The 19445-nt window shown below is 37.7% G+C and overlaps 1 protein-coding gene across 1 annotated transcript; it reads left to right on the top strand.

The window, feature by feature from the left end:
* The first annotated feature begins 13850 nt into the window (after positions 1-13850).
* On the top strand, positions 13851-14939 carry LOC115749795 (ethylene-response factor C3-like). Its single transcript, XM_030686764.2, has one exon. The coding sequence runs from the start codon at positions 14046-14048 to the stop codon at positions 14772-14774; it is 729 nt and encodes a 242-aa protein (XP_030542624.1). The 5' UTR covers positions 13851-14045; the 3' UTR covers positions 14775-14939.
* Positions 14940-19445: the final 4506 nt, after the last annotated feature.

The raw sequence follows: 19445 nt of genomic DNA on the forward strand, positions 1-19445 counted from the left end.
TTTAAAAGTATCATGTAACGGATTTCTCTAAGTAAAGAGCAAAACTTGAAAGTACTTAATTGTGCTCTTCTTGTTAGGGTTTAATTGTCTAACACAATTTAAAACTTTCGGCGTATTTTTCCCCTTCTAACATCAAAGAGTTTCGCCCTATTTCTCCAATAAAAATTCCAGAGATATTGCGATAAGTTCAAACTTTCGAGGACATTGAAGAGTAAATATTAGAAGGGTTAATATCATAAACATTCCAAAATTAGTACACATATGACAAATTTATTCAAAACTAATTTTTTTTACCACCAAAAAATTTGAATTGATATACTTGTAACAAATTTACCATTTGTTAATTTCCGTTAAATTTTACAGTCAAATTTTGAGTTAGATGACACATGATAGCTAATGGATTTAGCAATTTAGGGTTACCCTTCGTTTGTCACAAGTGCGTCAATTTGGAGATTTTCGTAAGGGTGATAAGTTTCCGGTCTTGTCCAGTCACACCTTGGAATAGGGAATCGAACCGGAGAGATTGGTTCCCAATTTTCGGAACCGAGGAACGGATCGGCCGGTCCGATTCCCGGATGATCTAGTGGAACCAGTTGCATATGCTTCAAATATATATTCACATTTTAAATGTGTAGAAGTGCCCATAATAAGTAAGAGTTTAAATGGTTTCTTTAAAATAATTTAAGAAATATAATCAAAATAATAATTAATTGGTCCGGTATGGACGGTCCAGGTGTGCAATTCCATCCTCGAAACCGGGAACCGAATCAACAATTATCGGTCTCAATTTTATGAAGCCGCCACCGGCCGATCCGATCTGATCTGTTCTTTTTGCTCAGCCCTAATTTTTTGTGGTATTAACTCTATTTAACGGAAACTACAAATGGTAAATTTAATCCACGTTAGAAAGAGCCGAAGAAGCTAGACCATTATGAAGATTGACGTTTAATTTTCTATTCCCTTATTTTATTCAGTTGCTTTCCGCAATTTAGTAAAAGGTTGTATTGTGCTTTTTTTTTTTTACTTTACACGATAGCTGCATTTTAAAAATTCTTATTTAATGCACAAAAATCAAATTTGTCCTACTGCATTTTAAAATCCGGAATGCTCGTCTTTCGATTTAACTATGAATACTACTAGTAATTCTAGAAAATTCAACGGATTTGAATCATATGTTTCTCCATGCAGTCAAAATGATTCCCGTACTTCTTTGACTGCCGACAAAAATTGGCATTTCGAAAAGCACGACAAAATCTCCTATCACATCCGATCGAAGGAGAGAAATTATCGCATATAACTCACGTGGACAGACGAATATCATCTCGGCCATTGATTGCGAGTGTCCCATTGTAGGGTCAACATGGTAAACGGTCGAGATGTTCTCCGTACATATGATTCGTAGACCAGACAGTATATTTTCATTCTGGAATTGGTGAAACTTATAAAGGGGAGTTTAGAAAAATATTTTCAAGAAGTAGTTGGAATAAATTTTCCGTATGAATTTCTTAGGATGTCGGTAACATTGGGCGATTGATCTAGGAGTCAGTTAATATATATATATATATATATATATATATATATATATATGCACGCGCTGGGCCCAATTCCAATTCAAAATAAAAAAATGGAACCGCCGGTTTTGGTTTCGGTTCTAATTATTGTTTTTGAATTAAATTTTTAAATAATGAATTATGAAATAAAAGAAAATAATAAATTATCAAATACAAATTTTAATCAAATTTAGGGGGAAAAAAGAAAGAGAAGGGGGCTTGAACTTAATGAATTATCATTAAGCGGCTACATATCTTTTTGGGATATAAGAATCAAAACTCATGTAGTTCTTTTACCTTTGATAACCCCATACTTACCTCATCGTCAATCGTCGCTACCCGTTCCGATATCGGTACCCGTGACAATAGTATCTCCGTCGGCAAATAATTCGGCTTCATTGTCGCAATATATCTCTTGTTGTCGATATCGAGCATTTGTTCAATCATCGACACAAGCTTGAGCCTCCATTGAATCCGAAGTTAATTTTGAATGTCGTTCATCCAAAATATTACCTCCAACGCTAAATGTTTGTTCAACCGTAATCGTTGAACAATGGATTGCTAAAACTTGTTTTGCAATAAGAGCGAGAATTTGGAATTGGGTTAATGCCTCTTCCACTAATCTAATATTGTGAAATCTGTACTGCCTTTGGATTCATCAAACTCAAAAGAAATGGTTAGATAGCTCTCTATTTCAGAAATATTTCATATTGCTCCCTTTTTGCTTTTTTTGCCTATTCAACAAAAGTTTGTCCCCTTTACTAATTTTACTTAGGTCCCCGCTTTGCATGTCACTAGGTTGAGAAGATCCACTATCACCTAGATTATATTTACTACAAAATTCATTATATAATTATGCTATTGTGTTTTTAACTATTGTTTATATAGCTCTAACATTTACCATTTCAATTAAATGTAGACATTCGTAATACGTATTCAAATAATCGCCTAAATCATCCAATTTGCAACGTGGATAAAAAACACAAGCAACTAAATAAATAATAGAAATTTTGCAATAATAATGTAGTCATTTTGTTCGCATTGCTATAATAGTATCACGTAATTTATCATCATTTTTATTTTCTTCAAAAACTCCGACAATATTAATACGCTCTATTAAAAATAAATGTGTGGTAAGAAAATAAATACCGGATGAAGTATAAGTTGCATCATTAAAAACTTTTAAAATATCTAAAAATTTTTTTGCAAATATCCCACTCTTGTGGGTATAAATTAATTTGAATAATATTATCCGAAATAAATACACATAATAAATCTTTATATGCAAAAGATTCATTAAACAGCTCGTAAGTAGAATTCCAACGATTTGGAACATCTCCTGAAAATCTTTTTGATCTTTTTCCATTAATTTTACAAAAATCTGCACCATTCTTTCATTATTTGGGGATGTTTTCATAAAAATTGAATTGCTATTTTTATTGAGTTGAGAAAAATATCAAAAGTTTTTAAACCATCTTGAACAGATAAATTTAAAACATGATAAGCACATCTAACGTAAAAAAATTATCCACCAAAAGCGGGTTTACAAATCTTTTCTATATCGGCAATTGGAGCTGTATTTACCGCAACACTATCAAAATCAATTGAAAAAATTTTATTAAGCAAATAATATTCTTCTAAAATTTGCCTAATTATTCTATAAATATTAGTTGTTGTACGTCTATCATCAAAAACTCTAAATGCAATAACTCTTTTTTGAATATTCCAATCATTATCTATCCAATGACATGTTATACCTATATAAGAATGTGTTTGTCAATGATCACTTCAAATATCGCTAATTGTATGCACATGTCCATTAAATTCATAAAAAAATTTATAAATATTTTTTTCTTTTTTATAAAGATCAAAAACTACACGTTTAAGTGTATTTCTCAGAACACGTTTTGCTTGTGGAGCACATGCATTTTGTATAAATTGATTAAAACCACATCTTTCACCAAAATTAAATGATAAATGTTCAACAAAAATAAATTTACCTAATTCTAAGTTTTTTCATTATAACGAAATAAAGGAGGAGCGTTAGGATTGACGTACCCAGAAATTTGTTGTTGCTCGATGTCAATTCTCGCTTAGATCGGATGTTTCGCCTTAAGATGCCATTTAAATGTTCCATATTTGGCTCCACTTGTATATTTGTATATTATCCCACAATGTTTACAAATTACATCATACCTCTTTGGACCAATTTTCAAATCTTTCCGTCTTCATGAAGTGGTCCCATATGTCAAATGTAAACTCTCGTTCCGGCTCCTTTGTTGTTGACATTTCTTCGATACCGGTAGGAGGATGAAGACTTTCTTGCATTGAGACGTGCTCCGCATTGGGAATAATGTTGATATCATCAACATCGAATTCCAATATGCATAATCACAAGGATCACGAGGACAATCGGATTCCCCATCTTGTTTTTGCCATTGTCACTAGTTCTGTTTCTACTTGCCTTTTTTTAGAGAATTGAGTGGAAAGCAGATTGAGAGAATTAAGAGAATTAAGAAAATTAATCGAATTGAGAGAATTGAGAGAATTTAAGAGAAATTATGAGAAAAAAATGAGAGATGAAAGGGGTATTTATAATGGTCATGATAGAATTTATAAATTAATAAAGAAAGAGGGGGGGGGAGGGTGGAAGTGACCGTTGCCTTAGGGCTTTTCCCCCTTTTTTCTAAATTTTTAAAATTTTTTCCTACCGACTCTTTTTCCAGTTCAACTTTTTAAGGGACCCGTAACCAGCCCCTATGGCACGGGCCGGTTCCGGGCCCAAATCGGCTCGTGGCCATGTCTAACTAAAGTATTAAGAAAAATGCTAAATTTATTAAGACTAGTCTTGAAAATTGATTTATCAAGTGATGTATCAGAATGCTATAGGCTATCGAATATGGCCCACTCATTTGAAGTAGGAGTGAGTATGATACGGGTGGTTCACTTTCAAGACCGAAATAGGAAAGTGAACTGATCCACCACGGAACCGATATGAAATAAAATAGTTGATTCCATTTTGTTTCCTAGTTAGAGCTTAGATTTTGCCCAACCCCATATGTCATTTTTTCCTTTCCTTTTTGCTATTCCCCTGATTTTGGGCTCGGAGGGGGATATATTTTTAAGAGATAAATATGCTATAAGTCCTAAAACTTATCACGAAAAAGCAATTAAGTCCTAATTTTTTTTAAAAAATGCTATTAAGTATTGACTCCTATAACTTATCAAATTTGGTGCAATCAAGTCATTCCATAAACTCCGTTCCAACTTGGCTAAGGGAAAATGTTAGCGTGACTTTTTTATTATATTTTCTTTCATTCGTGCGATGACGTGACTAAAACATGAAACATAAGGTTCATATTATGTTGTTTTGACCAAAATCTGATTTTTTTTAATGCAAATTTTATTATAAACTAGAAAATTTCAAAATTTCATGAAAAGAAAAAAGCAAGTGAGGGCTTGGCCTAGGGACCCTCGCCAACTAGTCCCCCACCATCACTCGCCTAACGATGGTCGGGTGGCGACAAGGGCCGCAAGCCCTTACCCTACTTCTTTTTCCTTTTTTCTTTTAAATTTTATAAGATTTTACCTTTTATTGAAATAATTTAAATAAAAATCTATTAGAAAATCTGGAAAAAAAAAAAAACAACTCGTTTTAGCCGCACTACTACGTCATAGAATAGAGAAAATTATAATAAAAAACCATGTCAACATTTTCCATTGGCCAAATTGGACGAAGTTAAAGAAATGACTCAATTGCACCAATTTAACAAGCTTTATAATTTAATTATACATTTGGAATATTTTAGAATTTTCGATTGCACTTACATGACAAAGTTTTAGGACTTCCGATGCACATATCTTTTTTTTTCTTTAGTTCTATACTGTAGTTGTTACCTTATTATTAAAAAAGTAAGTTTTAGAAAGAAATTTGCCAAGCAATTCAATTTGAAATCGACCTAATTAGTTTGTTCCCTAGACGGAACCTGCGCCATTACGCTCCAACCAAAATTCAAATCAAGTCCAGTTAGGGTGCGTATGATAACACTTACGGAAGTGAATTTCTATTCCAGAAATACTTCTGGAGCAGAAATTCGTTTAACAATATAATTTCTGAAGCAGAAATCTGTTTGTTAAAAATTTTTACTTTTGAAAGAAATTTCCACTTTTGAAAATTTTTTTTCCCCAATTTGAGAAGTTAAAGAAAATAGCTTCTCGAACTCAAGAAAGAACTTCTCGTCTCATCCTCTTTTCATTGCGCCATCATCCTCTTTTCGATCATATCTACCTCCTTCGACCTCAACCGTCGCTAACCATCGCAGATCGCTGTCCATCGCTGACCTCCATCGGCCGCTACTTACGACCACCACCAATCGCCGACAATCGCTTGCCCTTGCCCATTGCCAACCGCCGCCTATTGCCGCCCGCGACCGCCAACCTTCGGCAACCGCCACTCGCCGCCGACCTGCGTTGGCCACGACCCCACCAACCGCTGCCTCCTATTGCCAAACATCAACCATCGCGCCACCGTTGCTATCGAGTCGTTGTCTTTAGCCACTTGAGTAAAAAATAAATAATAAATTTTTATTTTTAAAAAGTAAATAATATTTTTAATAATAAAAATGATTTTTTAAAGAAATTTAAAAAGTTCAAAAATGAAATATAAATTTTTCAGCTGTCGATAATAATTTTTCATAGAAGATTTTGTATTAATAACATTTCAGAAATAGAAATTTTCAACCGTTACCAAACGAATTTTTTCGATAAAAAATAACTTATGGAGCAAAAGTAGAAAAATCAACTTCTGCTTTTGAGAAAAAGTAAACAAATCAACTTTAACTAGAATTTGATTTCTGAAGCAGAAGTGTTATCATGCGCGCCCTTAGCTTCTAGCTTTTAACGCGTGAATCTAGCCATTCTTTTGGGAACCGGCTTTGAACTGGATATGTTAACTTGATCTCGGCCAGTCCTAAATCGAACTTGCCCCGGTACTCACCCCTAATTTGGATGTTGTCGTCGACGAGTTCTCAAAGGCAATGCCAATGAGGAAACACTCATTTGGGGGGACGGTCAAATGTTCCGCCGTTCCGGCGATGGCGGTTATCGTGAGTGGGAGCGACGGCACGACGGTTGGTTTGGCAGGAAGAGGAGAGAGATAAAGAGTGTGCGTGTGTTTTTGTAGGAATGCTTTTCACCAGATATTAATCATCCTAATTTTAATACACGACTCGCCTAATTTTTGGATATATGATTAGATCAATCCTTGATTTCTACTAAAATGATAAAAATCTCCTTCAATCAAATAATTGCAATTTAAAGTGTTGGCCCATCTTATTTGTTTATTTATTTATTTCTATTTAGGATTTGGCTGCCATAATTAAGCATTTCACATGTTTTATTTTTGTTTATTGTTGGTGTCCCAAGTATATTAAATGTCACTATGTTTCCTCCTTTTATTTTTAGATTTTACTTCCACAGAAATAAATTTTGTCAAAAAGAGAAATTTCCAAGAAAATATATATATGGAGTCTCTTTATTTATTACATAAATTTTATTTTAATTTGTTTTTTTTCCTAACCATTGGTAATACATCTTTACACAGAGCAAGTAAAGACGATATAGGAGTAGCTAGGGAACTAAAAACATTAACTTGAAAATGTTATGTATAATGAGATATTTTAATATTTTTTGGAAGAAATTTCATGGACGACATTGCCTTTTGTTGATGCAAAACGATGAATAAAAACAAAGGTCCTATTTAATGCAACGCTATTTAACTAAATTTCACATTTTAAAGTTTTCCATTGGAAAAGAAATTGTTGAGAAAATAAAGTGAACGAATGGGAACATATGAAATCAGACTTTGACGTATGATAACATTCTCTTTAAATAATTATTTCCTCCGAGATACGACAAAGTATCGGAATGATAATAACATATATCAATTCTAATATTTCTCCAAGAAATCTCTAGGTAAATATTCGAAAACAATGGTTGTATATCTTTTAGAGAAACGAAAATGGAAGTTGAAGTTAGTATATTGAACAAAATCACTCAATATATAGTAGTGCAAAAAAAAAAAAAAAAACTTTTCATGCCATTTTGAACAAAAAAAAACATTTCATGTCTAGTAAAACACAACTTTTTCTTCAATTGAAGAAAAAATACAACTTTTCATGTCCAAAAATCATTAATTCGGACATAACTCTTTATGCCTAAAATTGCCATCTCCGAAAAGTTGCAACCATAATTACAACTGGACATATGCAAATTCTAGATGAATAGTCGCATTGTTTTGTTAGGAGTCAATAGTTTATTTATTATTATTATTTCAAAAAATAAAAAATAAATCGATTGTTGGTTAGTGTCAATTATTATTCGCGATTGCTCAATACGCCTGATAATCGCCCACCCGCATGCGGGTATAGTGTGGTATAGCTCACTTGCTCATTTCTTTATTTAAAATACTATAATAGCCTTTAACTAATAAAGTGTCTTGCACTCTCCCATCTTCCTATATGGGACAAGGAAAATGTAGTTTTGTTTGTTTAACAAACAAACTTTCAATAGTAACTGTATATTATGGAAAATCTTTATTTAAAAAAAAAAACTAACTTTAGCATATGTCCTAATTAAATTGAAAACTTTTTTTTTCTCATAAAAATTTTCAACTTTTATTTTTATCCCAATTCTACCACCGTTAGCCTTCCGTCCATAATAAACGTTAATTAATCTTATATGGCTTGAATTTTCTCGAGAAACTTACCAATGACTTTTCGAAATTCGGAAACAACAGTTTTTAAGGACAATGACATTTGAGATCGTTCGTCCAAATAATCGGATCTCCGTGTCTAGCAATCCTTTGGGCTATTGAGTGCCGGGGAGAATTCGAAACATACCATCCTGAATGACTCTATATCTTCTGACAATGTGTAGAGGAAGAAGACAGCGAAAGAGAAGTTGGGGAATTTTTTCATGTCAGCTTTGCTGAAGTGTAATTCATTAATGATGTGGAAATATCACATATGATTAACTAACGATGATTATGGATGAAAGGCTAACGGTGGTAGAATTGGAAAAAAGAAGAAGCAAAAGTTGGGTTTTTTTATGAGATAAAAAAAGTTTTGGATATAATTTATACATGTGCTAAATTTTTTTTTTAGTATTAGGCCGATAGAATTGGCACAAAAGTAAAAGTTTGGGATTTTTTATGAGACAAATTTTTTTTTGGATATAACTGGGATAGATGCTAAAGTCAGGAATTTTTTTTGGGTATTGGGCCTCTCATTATTTGTGTATGTATACAAATGACAAATGATAAGAAAATGTTTGACGATGATACACACAATAAACAAGTAATTCTGTAAGTTTATAAACAAGTAATCGTGTTAAGAAATCTTCTATGTCGGAAATTTTCCATTCTACTTGACAATTGATTCATAAATTTGCCCGCCAACGAAGAATACAATTAGATTTCTTGAAAGTTCCCTTTTCGACAACACTAGTTTCTATGGAGGTAAAATTTAACATTAAAAGACAACATATTACACACAATAAACAAAAACAAAACTTATGGAATTATTAATTATGACAACTTGATTCCGCATGAAAATAGAAAATGGCCGCTGCTTTAAATAGCAATTGATTGGTTATGGCGATTTTGTCTTTTTGATAAAAATTGGAAGGTGTAAATAGCGTCGCCCCTAACTTTTTTATGCCAAACTCTTACAAGTCCATGGGACTCAATAATAGATATGATTATTTATTATCAACTTTGTACATTGCAAAAAACATGTTAATAACAACGTCTAGAACTCCTTGCTATAATCTACAATAAAAATCAACCTTATGCATGCATTAGTATGGTCATAGAAGATTATCCACATTTTATCATTAATGATATTAACTACTACCAAGTGTTATTAAAGAACATATAAGCAACTCCACCTTCTCATCTTTCCCACTTTTCTTAATTATTTTGCAATTCTTTAGCCGGTAGTTTTTCCCTGGTAGTTTCTAAAACTTTGACCACCACTTAAAATCCAATTAATTCTAATTTTTCCCTCTCTTTTTTCTTTCTTTCTTTGGTCTATGCATCTCCAAGTGTGCGGTTCAACACTCTCAGCCGCCCACAACCTAAAGCTACTTCTAATTAACCACGTACCTACATTGCTAGGCATATATATCCAATGCTAACACAAAACAAATCACGTTAATGAACAAAAAAAAAAAAAAAAAACCCTAGAAAGCAACGTAATCCTACCCAAATGGCAGACACGTCGCAATATACCCACAAGAAAAACCGAGAAAGGCCAAAAGGTCAATGGTCAAGTTGGGCTTTAAGGAGTCTCGTGGGGGTGGACCAGACGGCGCAACACGTCAAAAGCTTTCTCGATGGCAAGAACGGCTCGTCCGATCGTTATTCCCTTTTGATACTTTATACTTTTTGTTTACTCGCCACCGAAGGGCGAAAGAAATAATATTATATGTTTGATCGCTTTCGATTACGTCCTCCGAACGCAGGTAGATGCATGAACTTGAGCCAACTTTCGTTTTTGCGCACGAGGGCCAAATTGATTGTTTATCATAAGGGTTCTATCCGGACGTGTGCTTACAATGAATCGAGATCGTGTCTTGGGGAGTTGGATGGATAAGATTGGTGCATTGTTGGGCACGAGCACAACATTCCTTTCCTTTTCTCTCGAAGGTGGAGAGGCTTTGCCTAGTTCGAGCCATTTTCATTAGCATCCAAAACACAGAATCTATCCGGCGCTAAAGTTGGCTTTGTACTCTAATTGTACAATTGAAAAAAATTCGCAAAACGGATTAGAAATAACGCGCGAGGTTGGATGAAAGGGGGTGTGGGAGGGGGGCACATAGGTGGACTAAACCGGAGCAGAACCGGACTACGACATCACGTTCGAAAATCGAACAAAAAGGTTTAAGATGATAGATAGAGGCGAGCACGTGAGACGTATCTTAAAGTCTCGTACGGATCCAACACAACCATCGGTGATGGGAGATCAGAGACATACTCGATATTTCTGTTCAAAGTTGAACGACAACAGCCTACTCTATGAGAAAGTTTTTTTAACTCTATAATTCGCTATATTTTAATATGGGGTGTTCGCACTCTTTGAGCATACGATTAATCTCGATCGGTTGTCCATCCCTCGTATACCGGGCAATAATTGAAGGCGCGCGCAACTGTATATACGATCCGTTAAAAAGGCACAAATATATCAATATCTAGGTATCTCAGAACTCCAAATGTCTCGGTTCCCCAATCACAAATGTCCAGAAGCACAATTCATATAGAAGATAAGGCACGTTCAAATGCGTGCAGCAATTTCACTCTTTTCGTGCGAATCTTTCCCGAACCCAGCAGGCAGCAAGTCATGACTCGATGCCGTTTCTTTCGATCAACAAAGATTCATGCCCCATTCCCCAGAAAACGTTCGCATCACCGCCCCATTCGACATGGACCCAACCCCGACACAACCTCGTCACCAACTTCTCCGAGGAATCGATTGCCAGTTGATGACGCTCCGTTTTTTGGCCGGAATAAATAAATTAAATGAGTATGTAGCTGAGACGACGGGGGATCGAAACATCGAAACATCATACTTTTTACGATTCATGCTCTTAAGAAAAATTATTGGATGTGATTCGTACTCCTCGTAAATAGAAAGACACGAGAATTCGAGTGGCCAGCCTCGGCAAGAGTCGCAGGGGATAGTGTTCTCGAACCATTAGAGGGCTTTTATAGTTTGGGTCCGTACTTTGTTGGTAATTTGAGCTTGAACTCAAGAATTGCAACTGAGTGATCTAAGATTTTCTCGACCATTAGATTTTTTTGTGCCGCCTATATATAACCATTTTTCTCTTGTAATTGAGAGCTGTAATATAGATGTGGAAGGTGCTAATAGCAATGAAATCATCTCCTTAATGTAGCTCTAGTTTAAAGGTAAATCAAGATAAATTTTGTATCTCCGTGTATTTTTCTCGCTTGTACTCCCCATTTCGTTGTGTTTAAGCGCTTGATCCTAACGAAAATATCTTGTCTAACATCTGGATTAGGTAGCAGTCCTACCTTTTCCCCCTTTTTATTAGGGATTAATTCCATATAGAGTCAAAAAAGAAAAATATGAAAACGAAAGCAAGTTGACGATTTTTATTTTTATCCACAAAGTGGTCACGACTTCGAAAGACTTTCCAAAATGCCCGTAAAAGAGAGGGCCTGCATCTGGACCATTCTCGTACTTAAATTACTAAAAAATAAATAAACGTGGCTACAAAGCTTTCTTAAATATATTTACTCGAAGAAAAGCCCCTGCCCCTTGTGTCTCTTTCCCAAGTCCTCGTCAGGAACACAGAAAACGAGAGAAAACGTTGTCCATTGCCAGACGAACATCCTTTTCATCGAACAGCCATGAAAAATTGATTCGATCGTGTCAATGTCGAAACTCCCCGAAAACTACTTTCACACGAGCCCAATCTCTTTTGCTTTTTCGCAATACCCGCATTTTGGAAATATTTTGTAAATCGGTCTGGTTCTGAATATAATCACGCCGTAAGAAAGTGAGAGGGTTTTGTTGGTGTCTGTCGGTTGCGCCGGCAGCGGAGGAGATGGATCGAAGGATCCACTGGCTAGGAGGGTTTCGTGCGGGACGGAGGATCCACGACATTAAGAGATAGTTTTGAGGAAAGATGCTAGATTTCATTGCATGAAAATCCCATCTCGCAACCGAAGTCTACATGTCGGAATTTCTCGCGTGCGCGATAAAAAATGACTGCGGAGGATCGTGTGATATGGATGGGGGAATTCAATGTTCTTTCTTTTAAGATCTCGATCTAAAGCGACGGAATATGTTACTGGTAGGTTGAAAACCGGAACCGAGCTAATGGTCGAGATCTCACGGATGTCTCGAAAATTCAGACTCGATGAGGAGATTAGGGATCACGTCAACTTCAAGTGAGCTCAATTTTCCCCTATAGTCCTCGGTTTTCCAATTCCTCAAGGAAATAGAAGAGTCAATACCAACTTTTCAAACGTTGGCGCAAAAGAATAATAAAAGAAAGGAACAAGTTTCCCAAGGAAGGTTCTTGGCAGGAACCTATTGTTAACTTTCTATATTGAGTAGAATTATAATATTCCAATTGGTGATCTTACATTCTTGACCAGCTCCTCCTACAAACGAAAGCATTAAAAAAAATCAATCTCTAATTACAATGGCCTCTCACCACCACTCAAAAAACACAAAAAAAAAAAAAGGAGAAAAGCTCATTTTTCTTGTTTGCTTTGGAAGATTTCTGAATTTTCTACGGCATCCGACTAATCTCTCCGATTACGAAATCCATTTCGTGATTATTGGATAGTTTAAATATTTGATGGTGGATGTATGAAATTTCAAGTGTTAAATAGTTCATATTTCCAACTCGATGCTTTGACTCCTCTTTCCGGAAGGGGAACAAAATTAGATTACGCAATTAAAGACCACAGGATTTTGATTTGAGCATATAGTAAACTAAAATTGGAGGTCGTATCATAACACAAAAGAAAACAATGGAGAACCAGATTTTGTTTTTAGCATACGGTAAAAGGAGGGGGCATCTTGGTCTGCCATTGTTCGATAAAATTATGCGACCAATGCTTCCTCCGATGAGGAGATTTCAGCCAGAAGTGGTGACAACGAATCAAATTAGATGAAATTTCAGACGTTTCAAAGCAAACGGTAAAAGAAGATACAGATCAATTAAGAGTTTACAAAGAATCAATTACGAGACCGAGCGCGACGAGTTAGTAACATCCATGCGGACTAAACTCGGAGCAACAAGTTCCCTTTGATCCAAATTACCCTCATTAAGGCTCAAGCCATGGCTGTCACACCGTGTTGGAACTGGGCCATACGAGGGTGTCGTGTGGACAGGACAGCCACTGACATGACCTAAAACTCGCACAAAAGAACAGGAAGGAAACCCGAATAAGAAAATTCAAATGAAAAGGAAAGTTCAATGAGGTCATCAAGAACTGAGGTCATTTCTAGATGAATAATAATAATAATAATAATAATAATAATAATAATAATAATAATAATAAAATAAACATTTGTTGAATTTTCTATTTTTTTTTTTATTTTTTTTTCTTTGTCTTGGTCCAACCCCGCCGCCGGGCGTCATTTGACTCACGTGCTCAATGTGTGTCCACTGCCTTTTTATTGCTACAAACCCAAGACATCCTCCTTGCCCAATTAACCTCTCTTTTCAATCCCCTGTTTTCTTCGTCCTTTTTTTTTTAATCTTTTCTTTGTCTTGATCGCTTATCCTCTTATCGAGTTACCTCTCTCTCCCCCCCGATCTCCCGTTTCTTTCGCATATATAACCCCCACCCAAATCATTTCCCCATTTCCAATTTTTCCCTCGAGCATTGAACACCACCCATCTCCCAAGACCTCAACTGATACAGAGCATAAAACAGAGCATCTGATCTCCAGAATGCAATCTTTGCTCTTCGATTTCCAGCCCCAAGAATTCTCACCTGAGAATTCCTTGAATTGTGGAACTTTCAATCACGGCATACTCCCCTTCAACTTCAACGACTCCGAAGAGATGCTCCTCCTCGACATCCTCGCCTTCGGGGCGAAGGAGCCCTCGGACTCTCTGTCCTCCATTGGCTCCAAAATCAAAGAAGAAGAAGCCAGTTCCAGCACTTGCAGCACCGACGACTCGCAGCCGCCGGGACAGGAGGCCTACGCGACGCATCAGGAGAAGGAGAAGTCGTACAGGGGAGTGAGGAAGCGCCCGTGGGGGAAGTACGCGGCGGAGATAAGGGACTCGACGAGGCACGGGATCAGGGTCTGGCTCGGGACGTTCGACAGCCCCGAGGCGGCGGCGATGGCGTACGACCAGGCGGCCTTCTCGATGAGGGGGTCGATGGCGGTGCTGAACTTCCCGGTGGAGAGAGTGAGGGAGTCCCTGAGGGAGATGAAGTACTCCTGCGAGGAAGGGTGCTCCCCGGTAGTGGCGCTCAAGCGGAGGCACTGCCTGAGGAGGAAGTCAGCATCGTCATCTGCGGCGGCGAGGAAGAGGAAAGAGAAGGAGACGGCTGTGGCGTCGGCGTCGGCGCCGAACCCGGTGGTGTTCGAGGACTTGGGGCAGGAATACTTGGAGGAGTTGCTTAGCACGTGCCAGAGCAATGGCAGTGCTGCTAGCAGTCACTGGTGAATTGTTAAAAGCAGGGGAGTTCCAGCTTCATCAGCTTCAGGGGATTCTTTGTTCTATCTTCTTGTTCTTTAATTTCTTCTTTCCTCTCTCCTCTCTGTTTTCTTCATTTCTCTGTATTTTCTTTTTCTTCGGTTTATTTGGGTGGGTTTTTGCTAGAATATTGTGGAAAAAAAAAAAAGGTCAATTTGTTGAGCTCAGTGGGATAATCAATCATGCAGAAATCAGGGGTAATTTAGACTTTTCCTTCTGATTTTATTTCGTGAAGCCGAAACCGGTGTAAAAGTTTTAGAGATTCACCATCTTATTATATATGGAGTATATATTTCCCCGAGCAAAAGATGGTGTTTTTCGAGAATACCTTATCGATTCTCACTAAAGTTCGGTGATTTTGACGTCTTATTTATATTAAAAAATTTCGAAAGATTGGACACGATCAAATGGCATAGATATAAATAATTCGACCAAGAAAGAAAATTTATGATCGTCGCTTTCACGCTCGACGCGATATTACGGAAGCTGGGAGATGGCTACATCGTACTTAACCTTAATTTCATCAAAGGTCGTATTTTCTACTAGTGGTCTCGTACGATTTCATGAAAAGTTGCTTTATGTGGCCCGTGGCGGTTTAACAAAAGCTTCTTTAGACAAGTTGACTCCGGGGCCATTGGTCACTCAGGATCCGATACCGAAAGAGGGATTTATTTACCTCATCATGTCTCCACAACCCAAATTTGATTTCTCTTGGGTCGTTGTCTTTGCTAGTTTGCTACTATATGCTTGTCCTCCTAACTTTGTTGCCTCGTTCTCTTATGACTGACGGCGTGCTATAGATCTCATGATGTGGAGTAGATCTAGCCGGACCATACGACATTCCGTTGTGTCGAACATCGATGCCGACGCGGCTCCCAGTTCATCGGAATTATGTAGAAGTCGCAATTGATTTGTGATTCGGATGCGACCGCCGATGAATTTGTGAAAAGGGTTAAGTAAGGAGGAAGTCGGAAGTTGGAAGGAGGGTTTGCGAACAAAAGTCAATGCATCGTTGGATCAATTTTGTGGTCGTTTGAGGCCATTGTAGCCCTCTAGGCTCAGAAAGTTTTTCGATGGTCGGGCCTGCTGCTTTGGCCCGTCTTTTGTTTACTTAGTTAATCCCGAATTTTGCTTTCTATTTATGGGTAATTACGTTGGTCTATGGTTTTCTATTCAGTTAGGATTTTATTTCCAAACACATAATAAACAAAGGTCGCAAGTTCCAATATGTCGTTATTGTCGTGAAATGTGCAAGCAGTGTCATGAGAATCCAAAAACTTTGCCGATAAAGTGTATCTCGGCACTCGTTAACAAGATCGGTTCATCTATCATGCAAAAAAAATGGCAAGTCCTGCGGGGAGTGAGGTTGGCACTAAGCTTAGATTAACATAAGATAAGACAGGGCCACCACCTTTAATTAATGATCGCGCGTGTCGAATCGTTCGGGTCCACGTGGGCGCGCTAGGGGCGATTAGCTTTACTGCTTTTGTTTGTACTTGACACTTAATAAGCAAGCTCGATCCTCTTGCTAAAGATGCATGATTCGACCGAACGGCTCCTCAAAAAGTTTGACCACAGAGAGCATAGGAATTTGCTTTTGCTATGGCCTTACTTTGGGGGGGGAAAAGAGAGAGTAAAAGGCGGAGATTCTTGGATGACGGGGTAAACGACAGGGGCTTTGGCGATGGGAAGAGCAAGAGTTGTTTTCAGATCGCGATTGGTGCTGCTTGTCTTCATCTTCATCTTCATCTTCATGTGCTGCATCATCTTGTCCCTCAGGACCCTCCTCAGGATCTTCCCCGAGGGAGATTTCGGGATGCCGTCCACGAACTGCACCGCCCTCTCCCTCTTGTAGCCCGCGACGTTGGCAGCGACGTAGTCGATTATGTCGTCCTCGCTCTCCTTGCCGCCTTATCAATTTGAGAAATCGCAGAATAAATAATTATTTTTTTTCCCCATCATTGATGAAAAAAATTAGACATATTGATAATGCAAATATTTTTCGTTGAATTTCAAGCGGTACAAGCGAATGAAAATAATATTTTTCAAGTCATTCATTTTTCGTGATATAAACGGAGCCTAAGTGGCATTGTCGTTTTCTCTCTCTGTGTGAATTCATATTGTGAAATTGAATGCGGTCACCCATGGGTGGCAATGCGATTTCACGCATTTCGAGATGGAAATTCACGGTATCGGGAGCGAAACCGGTCACGTGACCTGTACGTATTCGTCGTCCGGCCGACATTCCCTTAGCTGCTGATTGACTGGGTGTCGTTTGAAATAAGTTTCGCCAATTTCAGGGGGTATTTCAGAAAAAAAAAAAAACTCTATTTAGCCTAAGAGAGAACTTCCGATTTCAAGGAGGATTTTGCCAAGCAAGAAGCTGTAAAAGCTCGGTGGATTTCGAATGTTGTTATGTTTACCATGTCCTAATCAGTAAATAAATAATGTTGGGCCGTAGTCTCGCCCAATTTCTACTGCGGGCCAGGTCTGACTCAGAAGAACACAGTGCAATGTGTCCAACTCTGCCAGCCCAAATCCATGCCATAAACTTGAAAATCATGCAAATGACTTCTCTATCCAATCTTTGCTAGAAAAGTGACGGCAAATCGCATTATTAGGCGTGGCCTAACTGATGATTGATGTAAATCAGATCGGTGTAGATTAAGTTTTTCCTTGTCAATTAGTTGTAATGTGTAACATATGCTAGTACAGCTTTAATGTAGCAATCAAAATGAAATAATTCGAGTGCAACCCTCCAGACTTGGTGTGGTTAGTTAGGGGTTTTAGAGTATTTCGAGTTGAAGGTCTGTACAGGCGAAAAGTCTAAATTTAATCTGCTCATAAGGCTTGCAAAGCGTTTGATGAGTTTCTAGATAGTCGGGTCTCCTCGCCTCTAACCCTATATTGTAAAAAGAAAAGGGACGGAAAAATTTTAGTGTAAGAAAGTTGCGGGATATATATATTCTTTTCAGAGTGGTGATCGTAAATCACGACAACTAAACATTAAATACATATAGGTCTGTCTTCTAAAACGTTTACTTGAAAAGGCATATCGAATCCACGCCACTCGTACTTTTGAATTTTGAGCTCGGGATTGTATCATTAGTCCGTAGAAACAGAAGTCAATTAAACTAGGGGCATTCCTAGTGTTAATTTTCTGTTTGTAAGGTAGAATATTTGTTGACGCTCAATGTCATGAACTAGCTGTCGTTGTCTAAGTTCGTATAAACAGAATATAAGATTAAAAGACTAACCTTTAGCCAATGTAAAATGAGTATGCAGAAGATTGATCCGAGCCCAACGAATGTCGCTGTCTCCTTAAGACAAATTTGTCCCCTCAATTCAGATAAATTTCGTACCCGAGGACGTTGGACAATTGTCTCCCGGGATAGAACGGATCGCGTTCCTCCGAAGCGGTACTTCTTCAAAGGACTCCAACGAACGTAACTTTGCAGGATTATCGCACGGAATGTATGAGGGGAAAACGGGTATGCAAGATTTGGAGGAAACCGATATGTATGCTCGAGGAAAAAAGAAAGAAAAAACCGTGTCCCGAAATGGCCTATTCGAGGACTATTTATTTTGAAAGAACGAAAAGTCACGAAGAGTCACGAAGCTTGAATTCGGGCGGTAGCTTTTTTCATAACCGACCGACTCATTACGAACAATTGTATTTGTTCGTTATTCTCCGAACAATTGCAACTGTTCGTTCACGGACGAATGTCCAGAAATTTCCGAACAATTGCAACTGTTCGTTCGCGGACGAATGTCCAGAAATTTCTAGACAATTCTGTTCGGCTATGTGTCTGTTCGGCAAAAAATAAAAAGACGATGGGCCAAAAAATAAAAAATGGAATATAAGAAACCCGGACCCGAACCGACCAGACGGACGGCGGCGCGCGCGGTCCATTTGCGTAGGTCCTCCCTCCTCCACAAAAGTGGGGTGCCCCTTGGGGCTCAAACCCATTTGTGAGGTTCCACTTAATAAACCCATCTCTCATCTACCTCTCATCCTATGTGGGACTCCCACATTTCCTTCTCATTCACTCTAGAGGGATAAATTCCCCAACACTAGCTACTATGAAACTATTAAGTAATGGCATGGATTAAACGTCCGTTTCACAAAATCGAAATGTTAGTCGACTTAGATGAATGCAGTATATTAATGATGTATACCGCGATCTTGATATACTTAATATTATGCAAATCCATGAGTTCGTCGATCTTTTTGGATATCTAAACAAAGCGAGAGTTGACAAAAGAAAACTTACGAAAAAACTCAAAAAGCCTCATCAGTTTTTTTTGGTGGTATGGTTCTATCCTATCCTATTTTAGTTTATAAGCCACACTGCGTGCGAGTTGCGAAACCCTACTCTCTCCACGTCCCCTTCCCAACTGGGGCAACCACCAGTGGTCAACCTTCGTCAGTTTGATCACTATAACAATTTGCATTCTCACCTTTGCGAGACTTGCAATATGCACCTCTAGACAAAACCCCAAAGCTTAAATACCTCATTTGCCCCTGTTTTAAGTAGGGAAAAATTGAAAAACTGGCCATAATGTTTATCAGTGTACAGAGTTCACGAATGTGAAATCAGCAGGTCACATAATTGTTGTTGGATATGACATTTGCTTCTT

Source organism: Rhodamnia argentea, chromosome 7 (assembly GCF_020921035.1).
Source record: "Rhodamnia argentea isolate NSW1041297 chromosome 7, ASM2092103v1, whole genome shotgun sequence".
NCBI lineage: Eukaryota > Viridiplantae > Streptophyta > Magnoliopsida > Myrtales > Myrtaceae > Rhodamnia > Rhodamnia argentea.

What these genes read in the sequence shown, in the direction of transcription:
- LOC115749795 (XM_030686764.2), top strand. Translation starts at nt 14,046, where the DNA reads ATGCAATCTTTGCTCTTCGATTTCCAGCCCCAAGAATTCTCACCTGAG.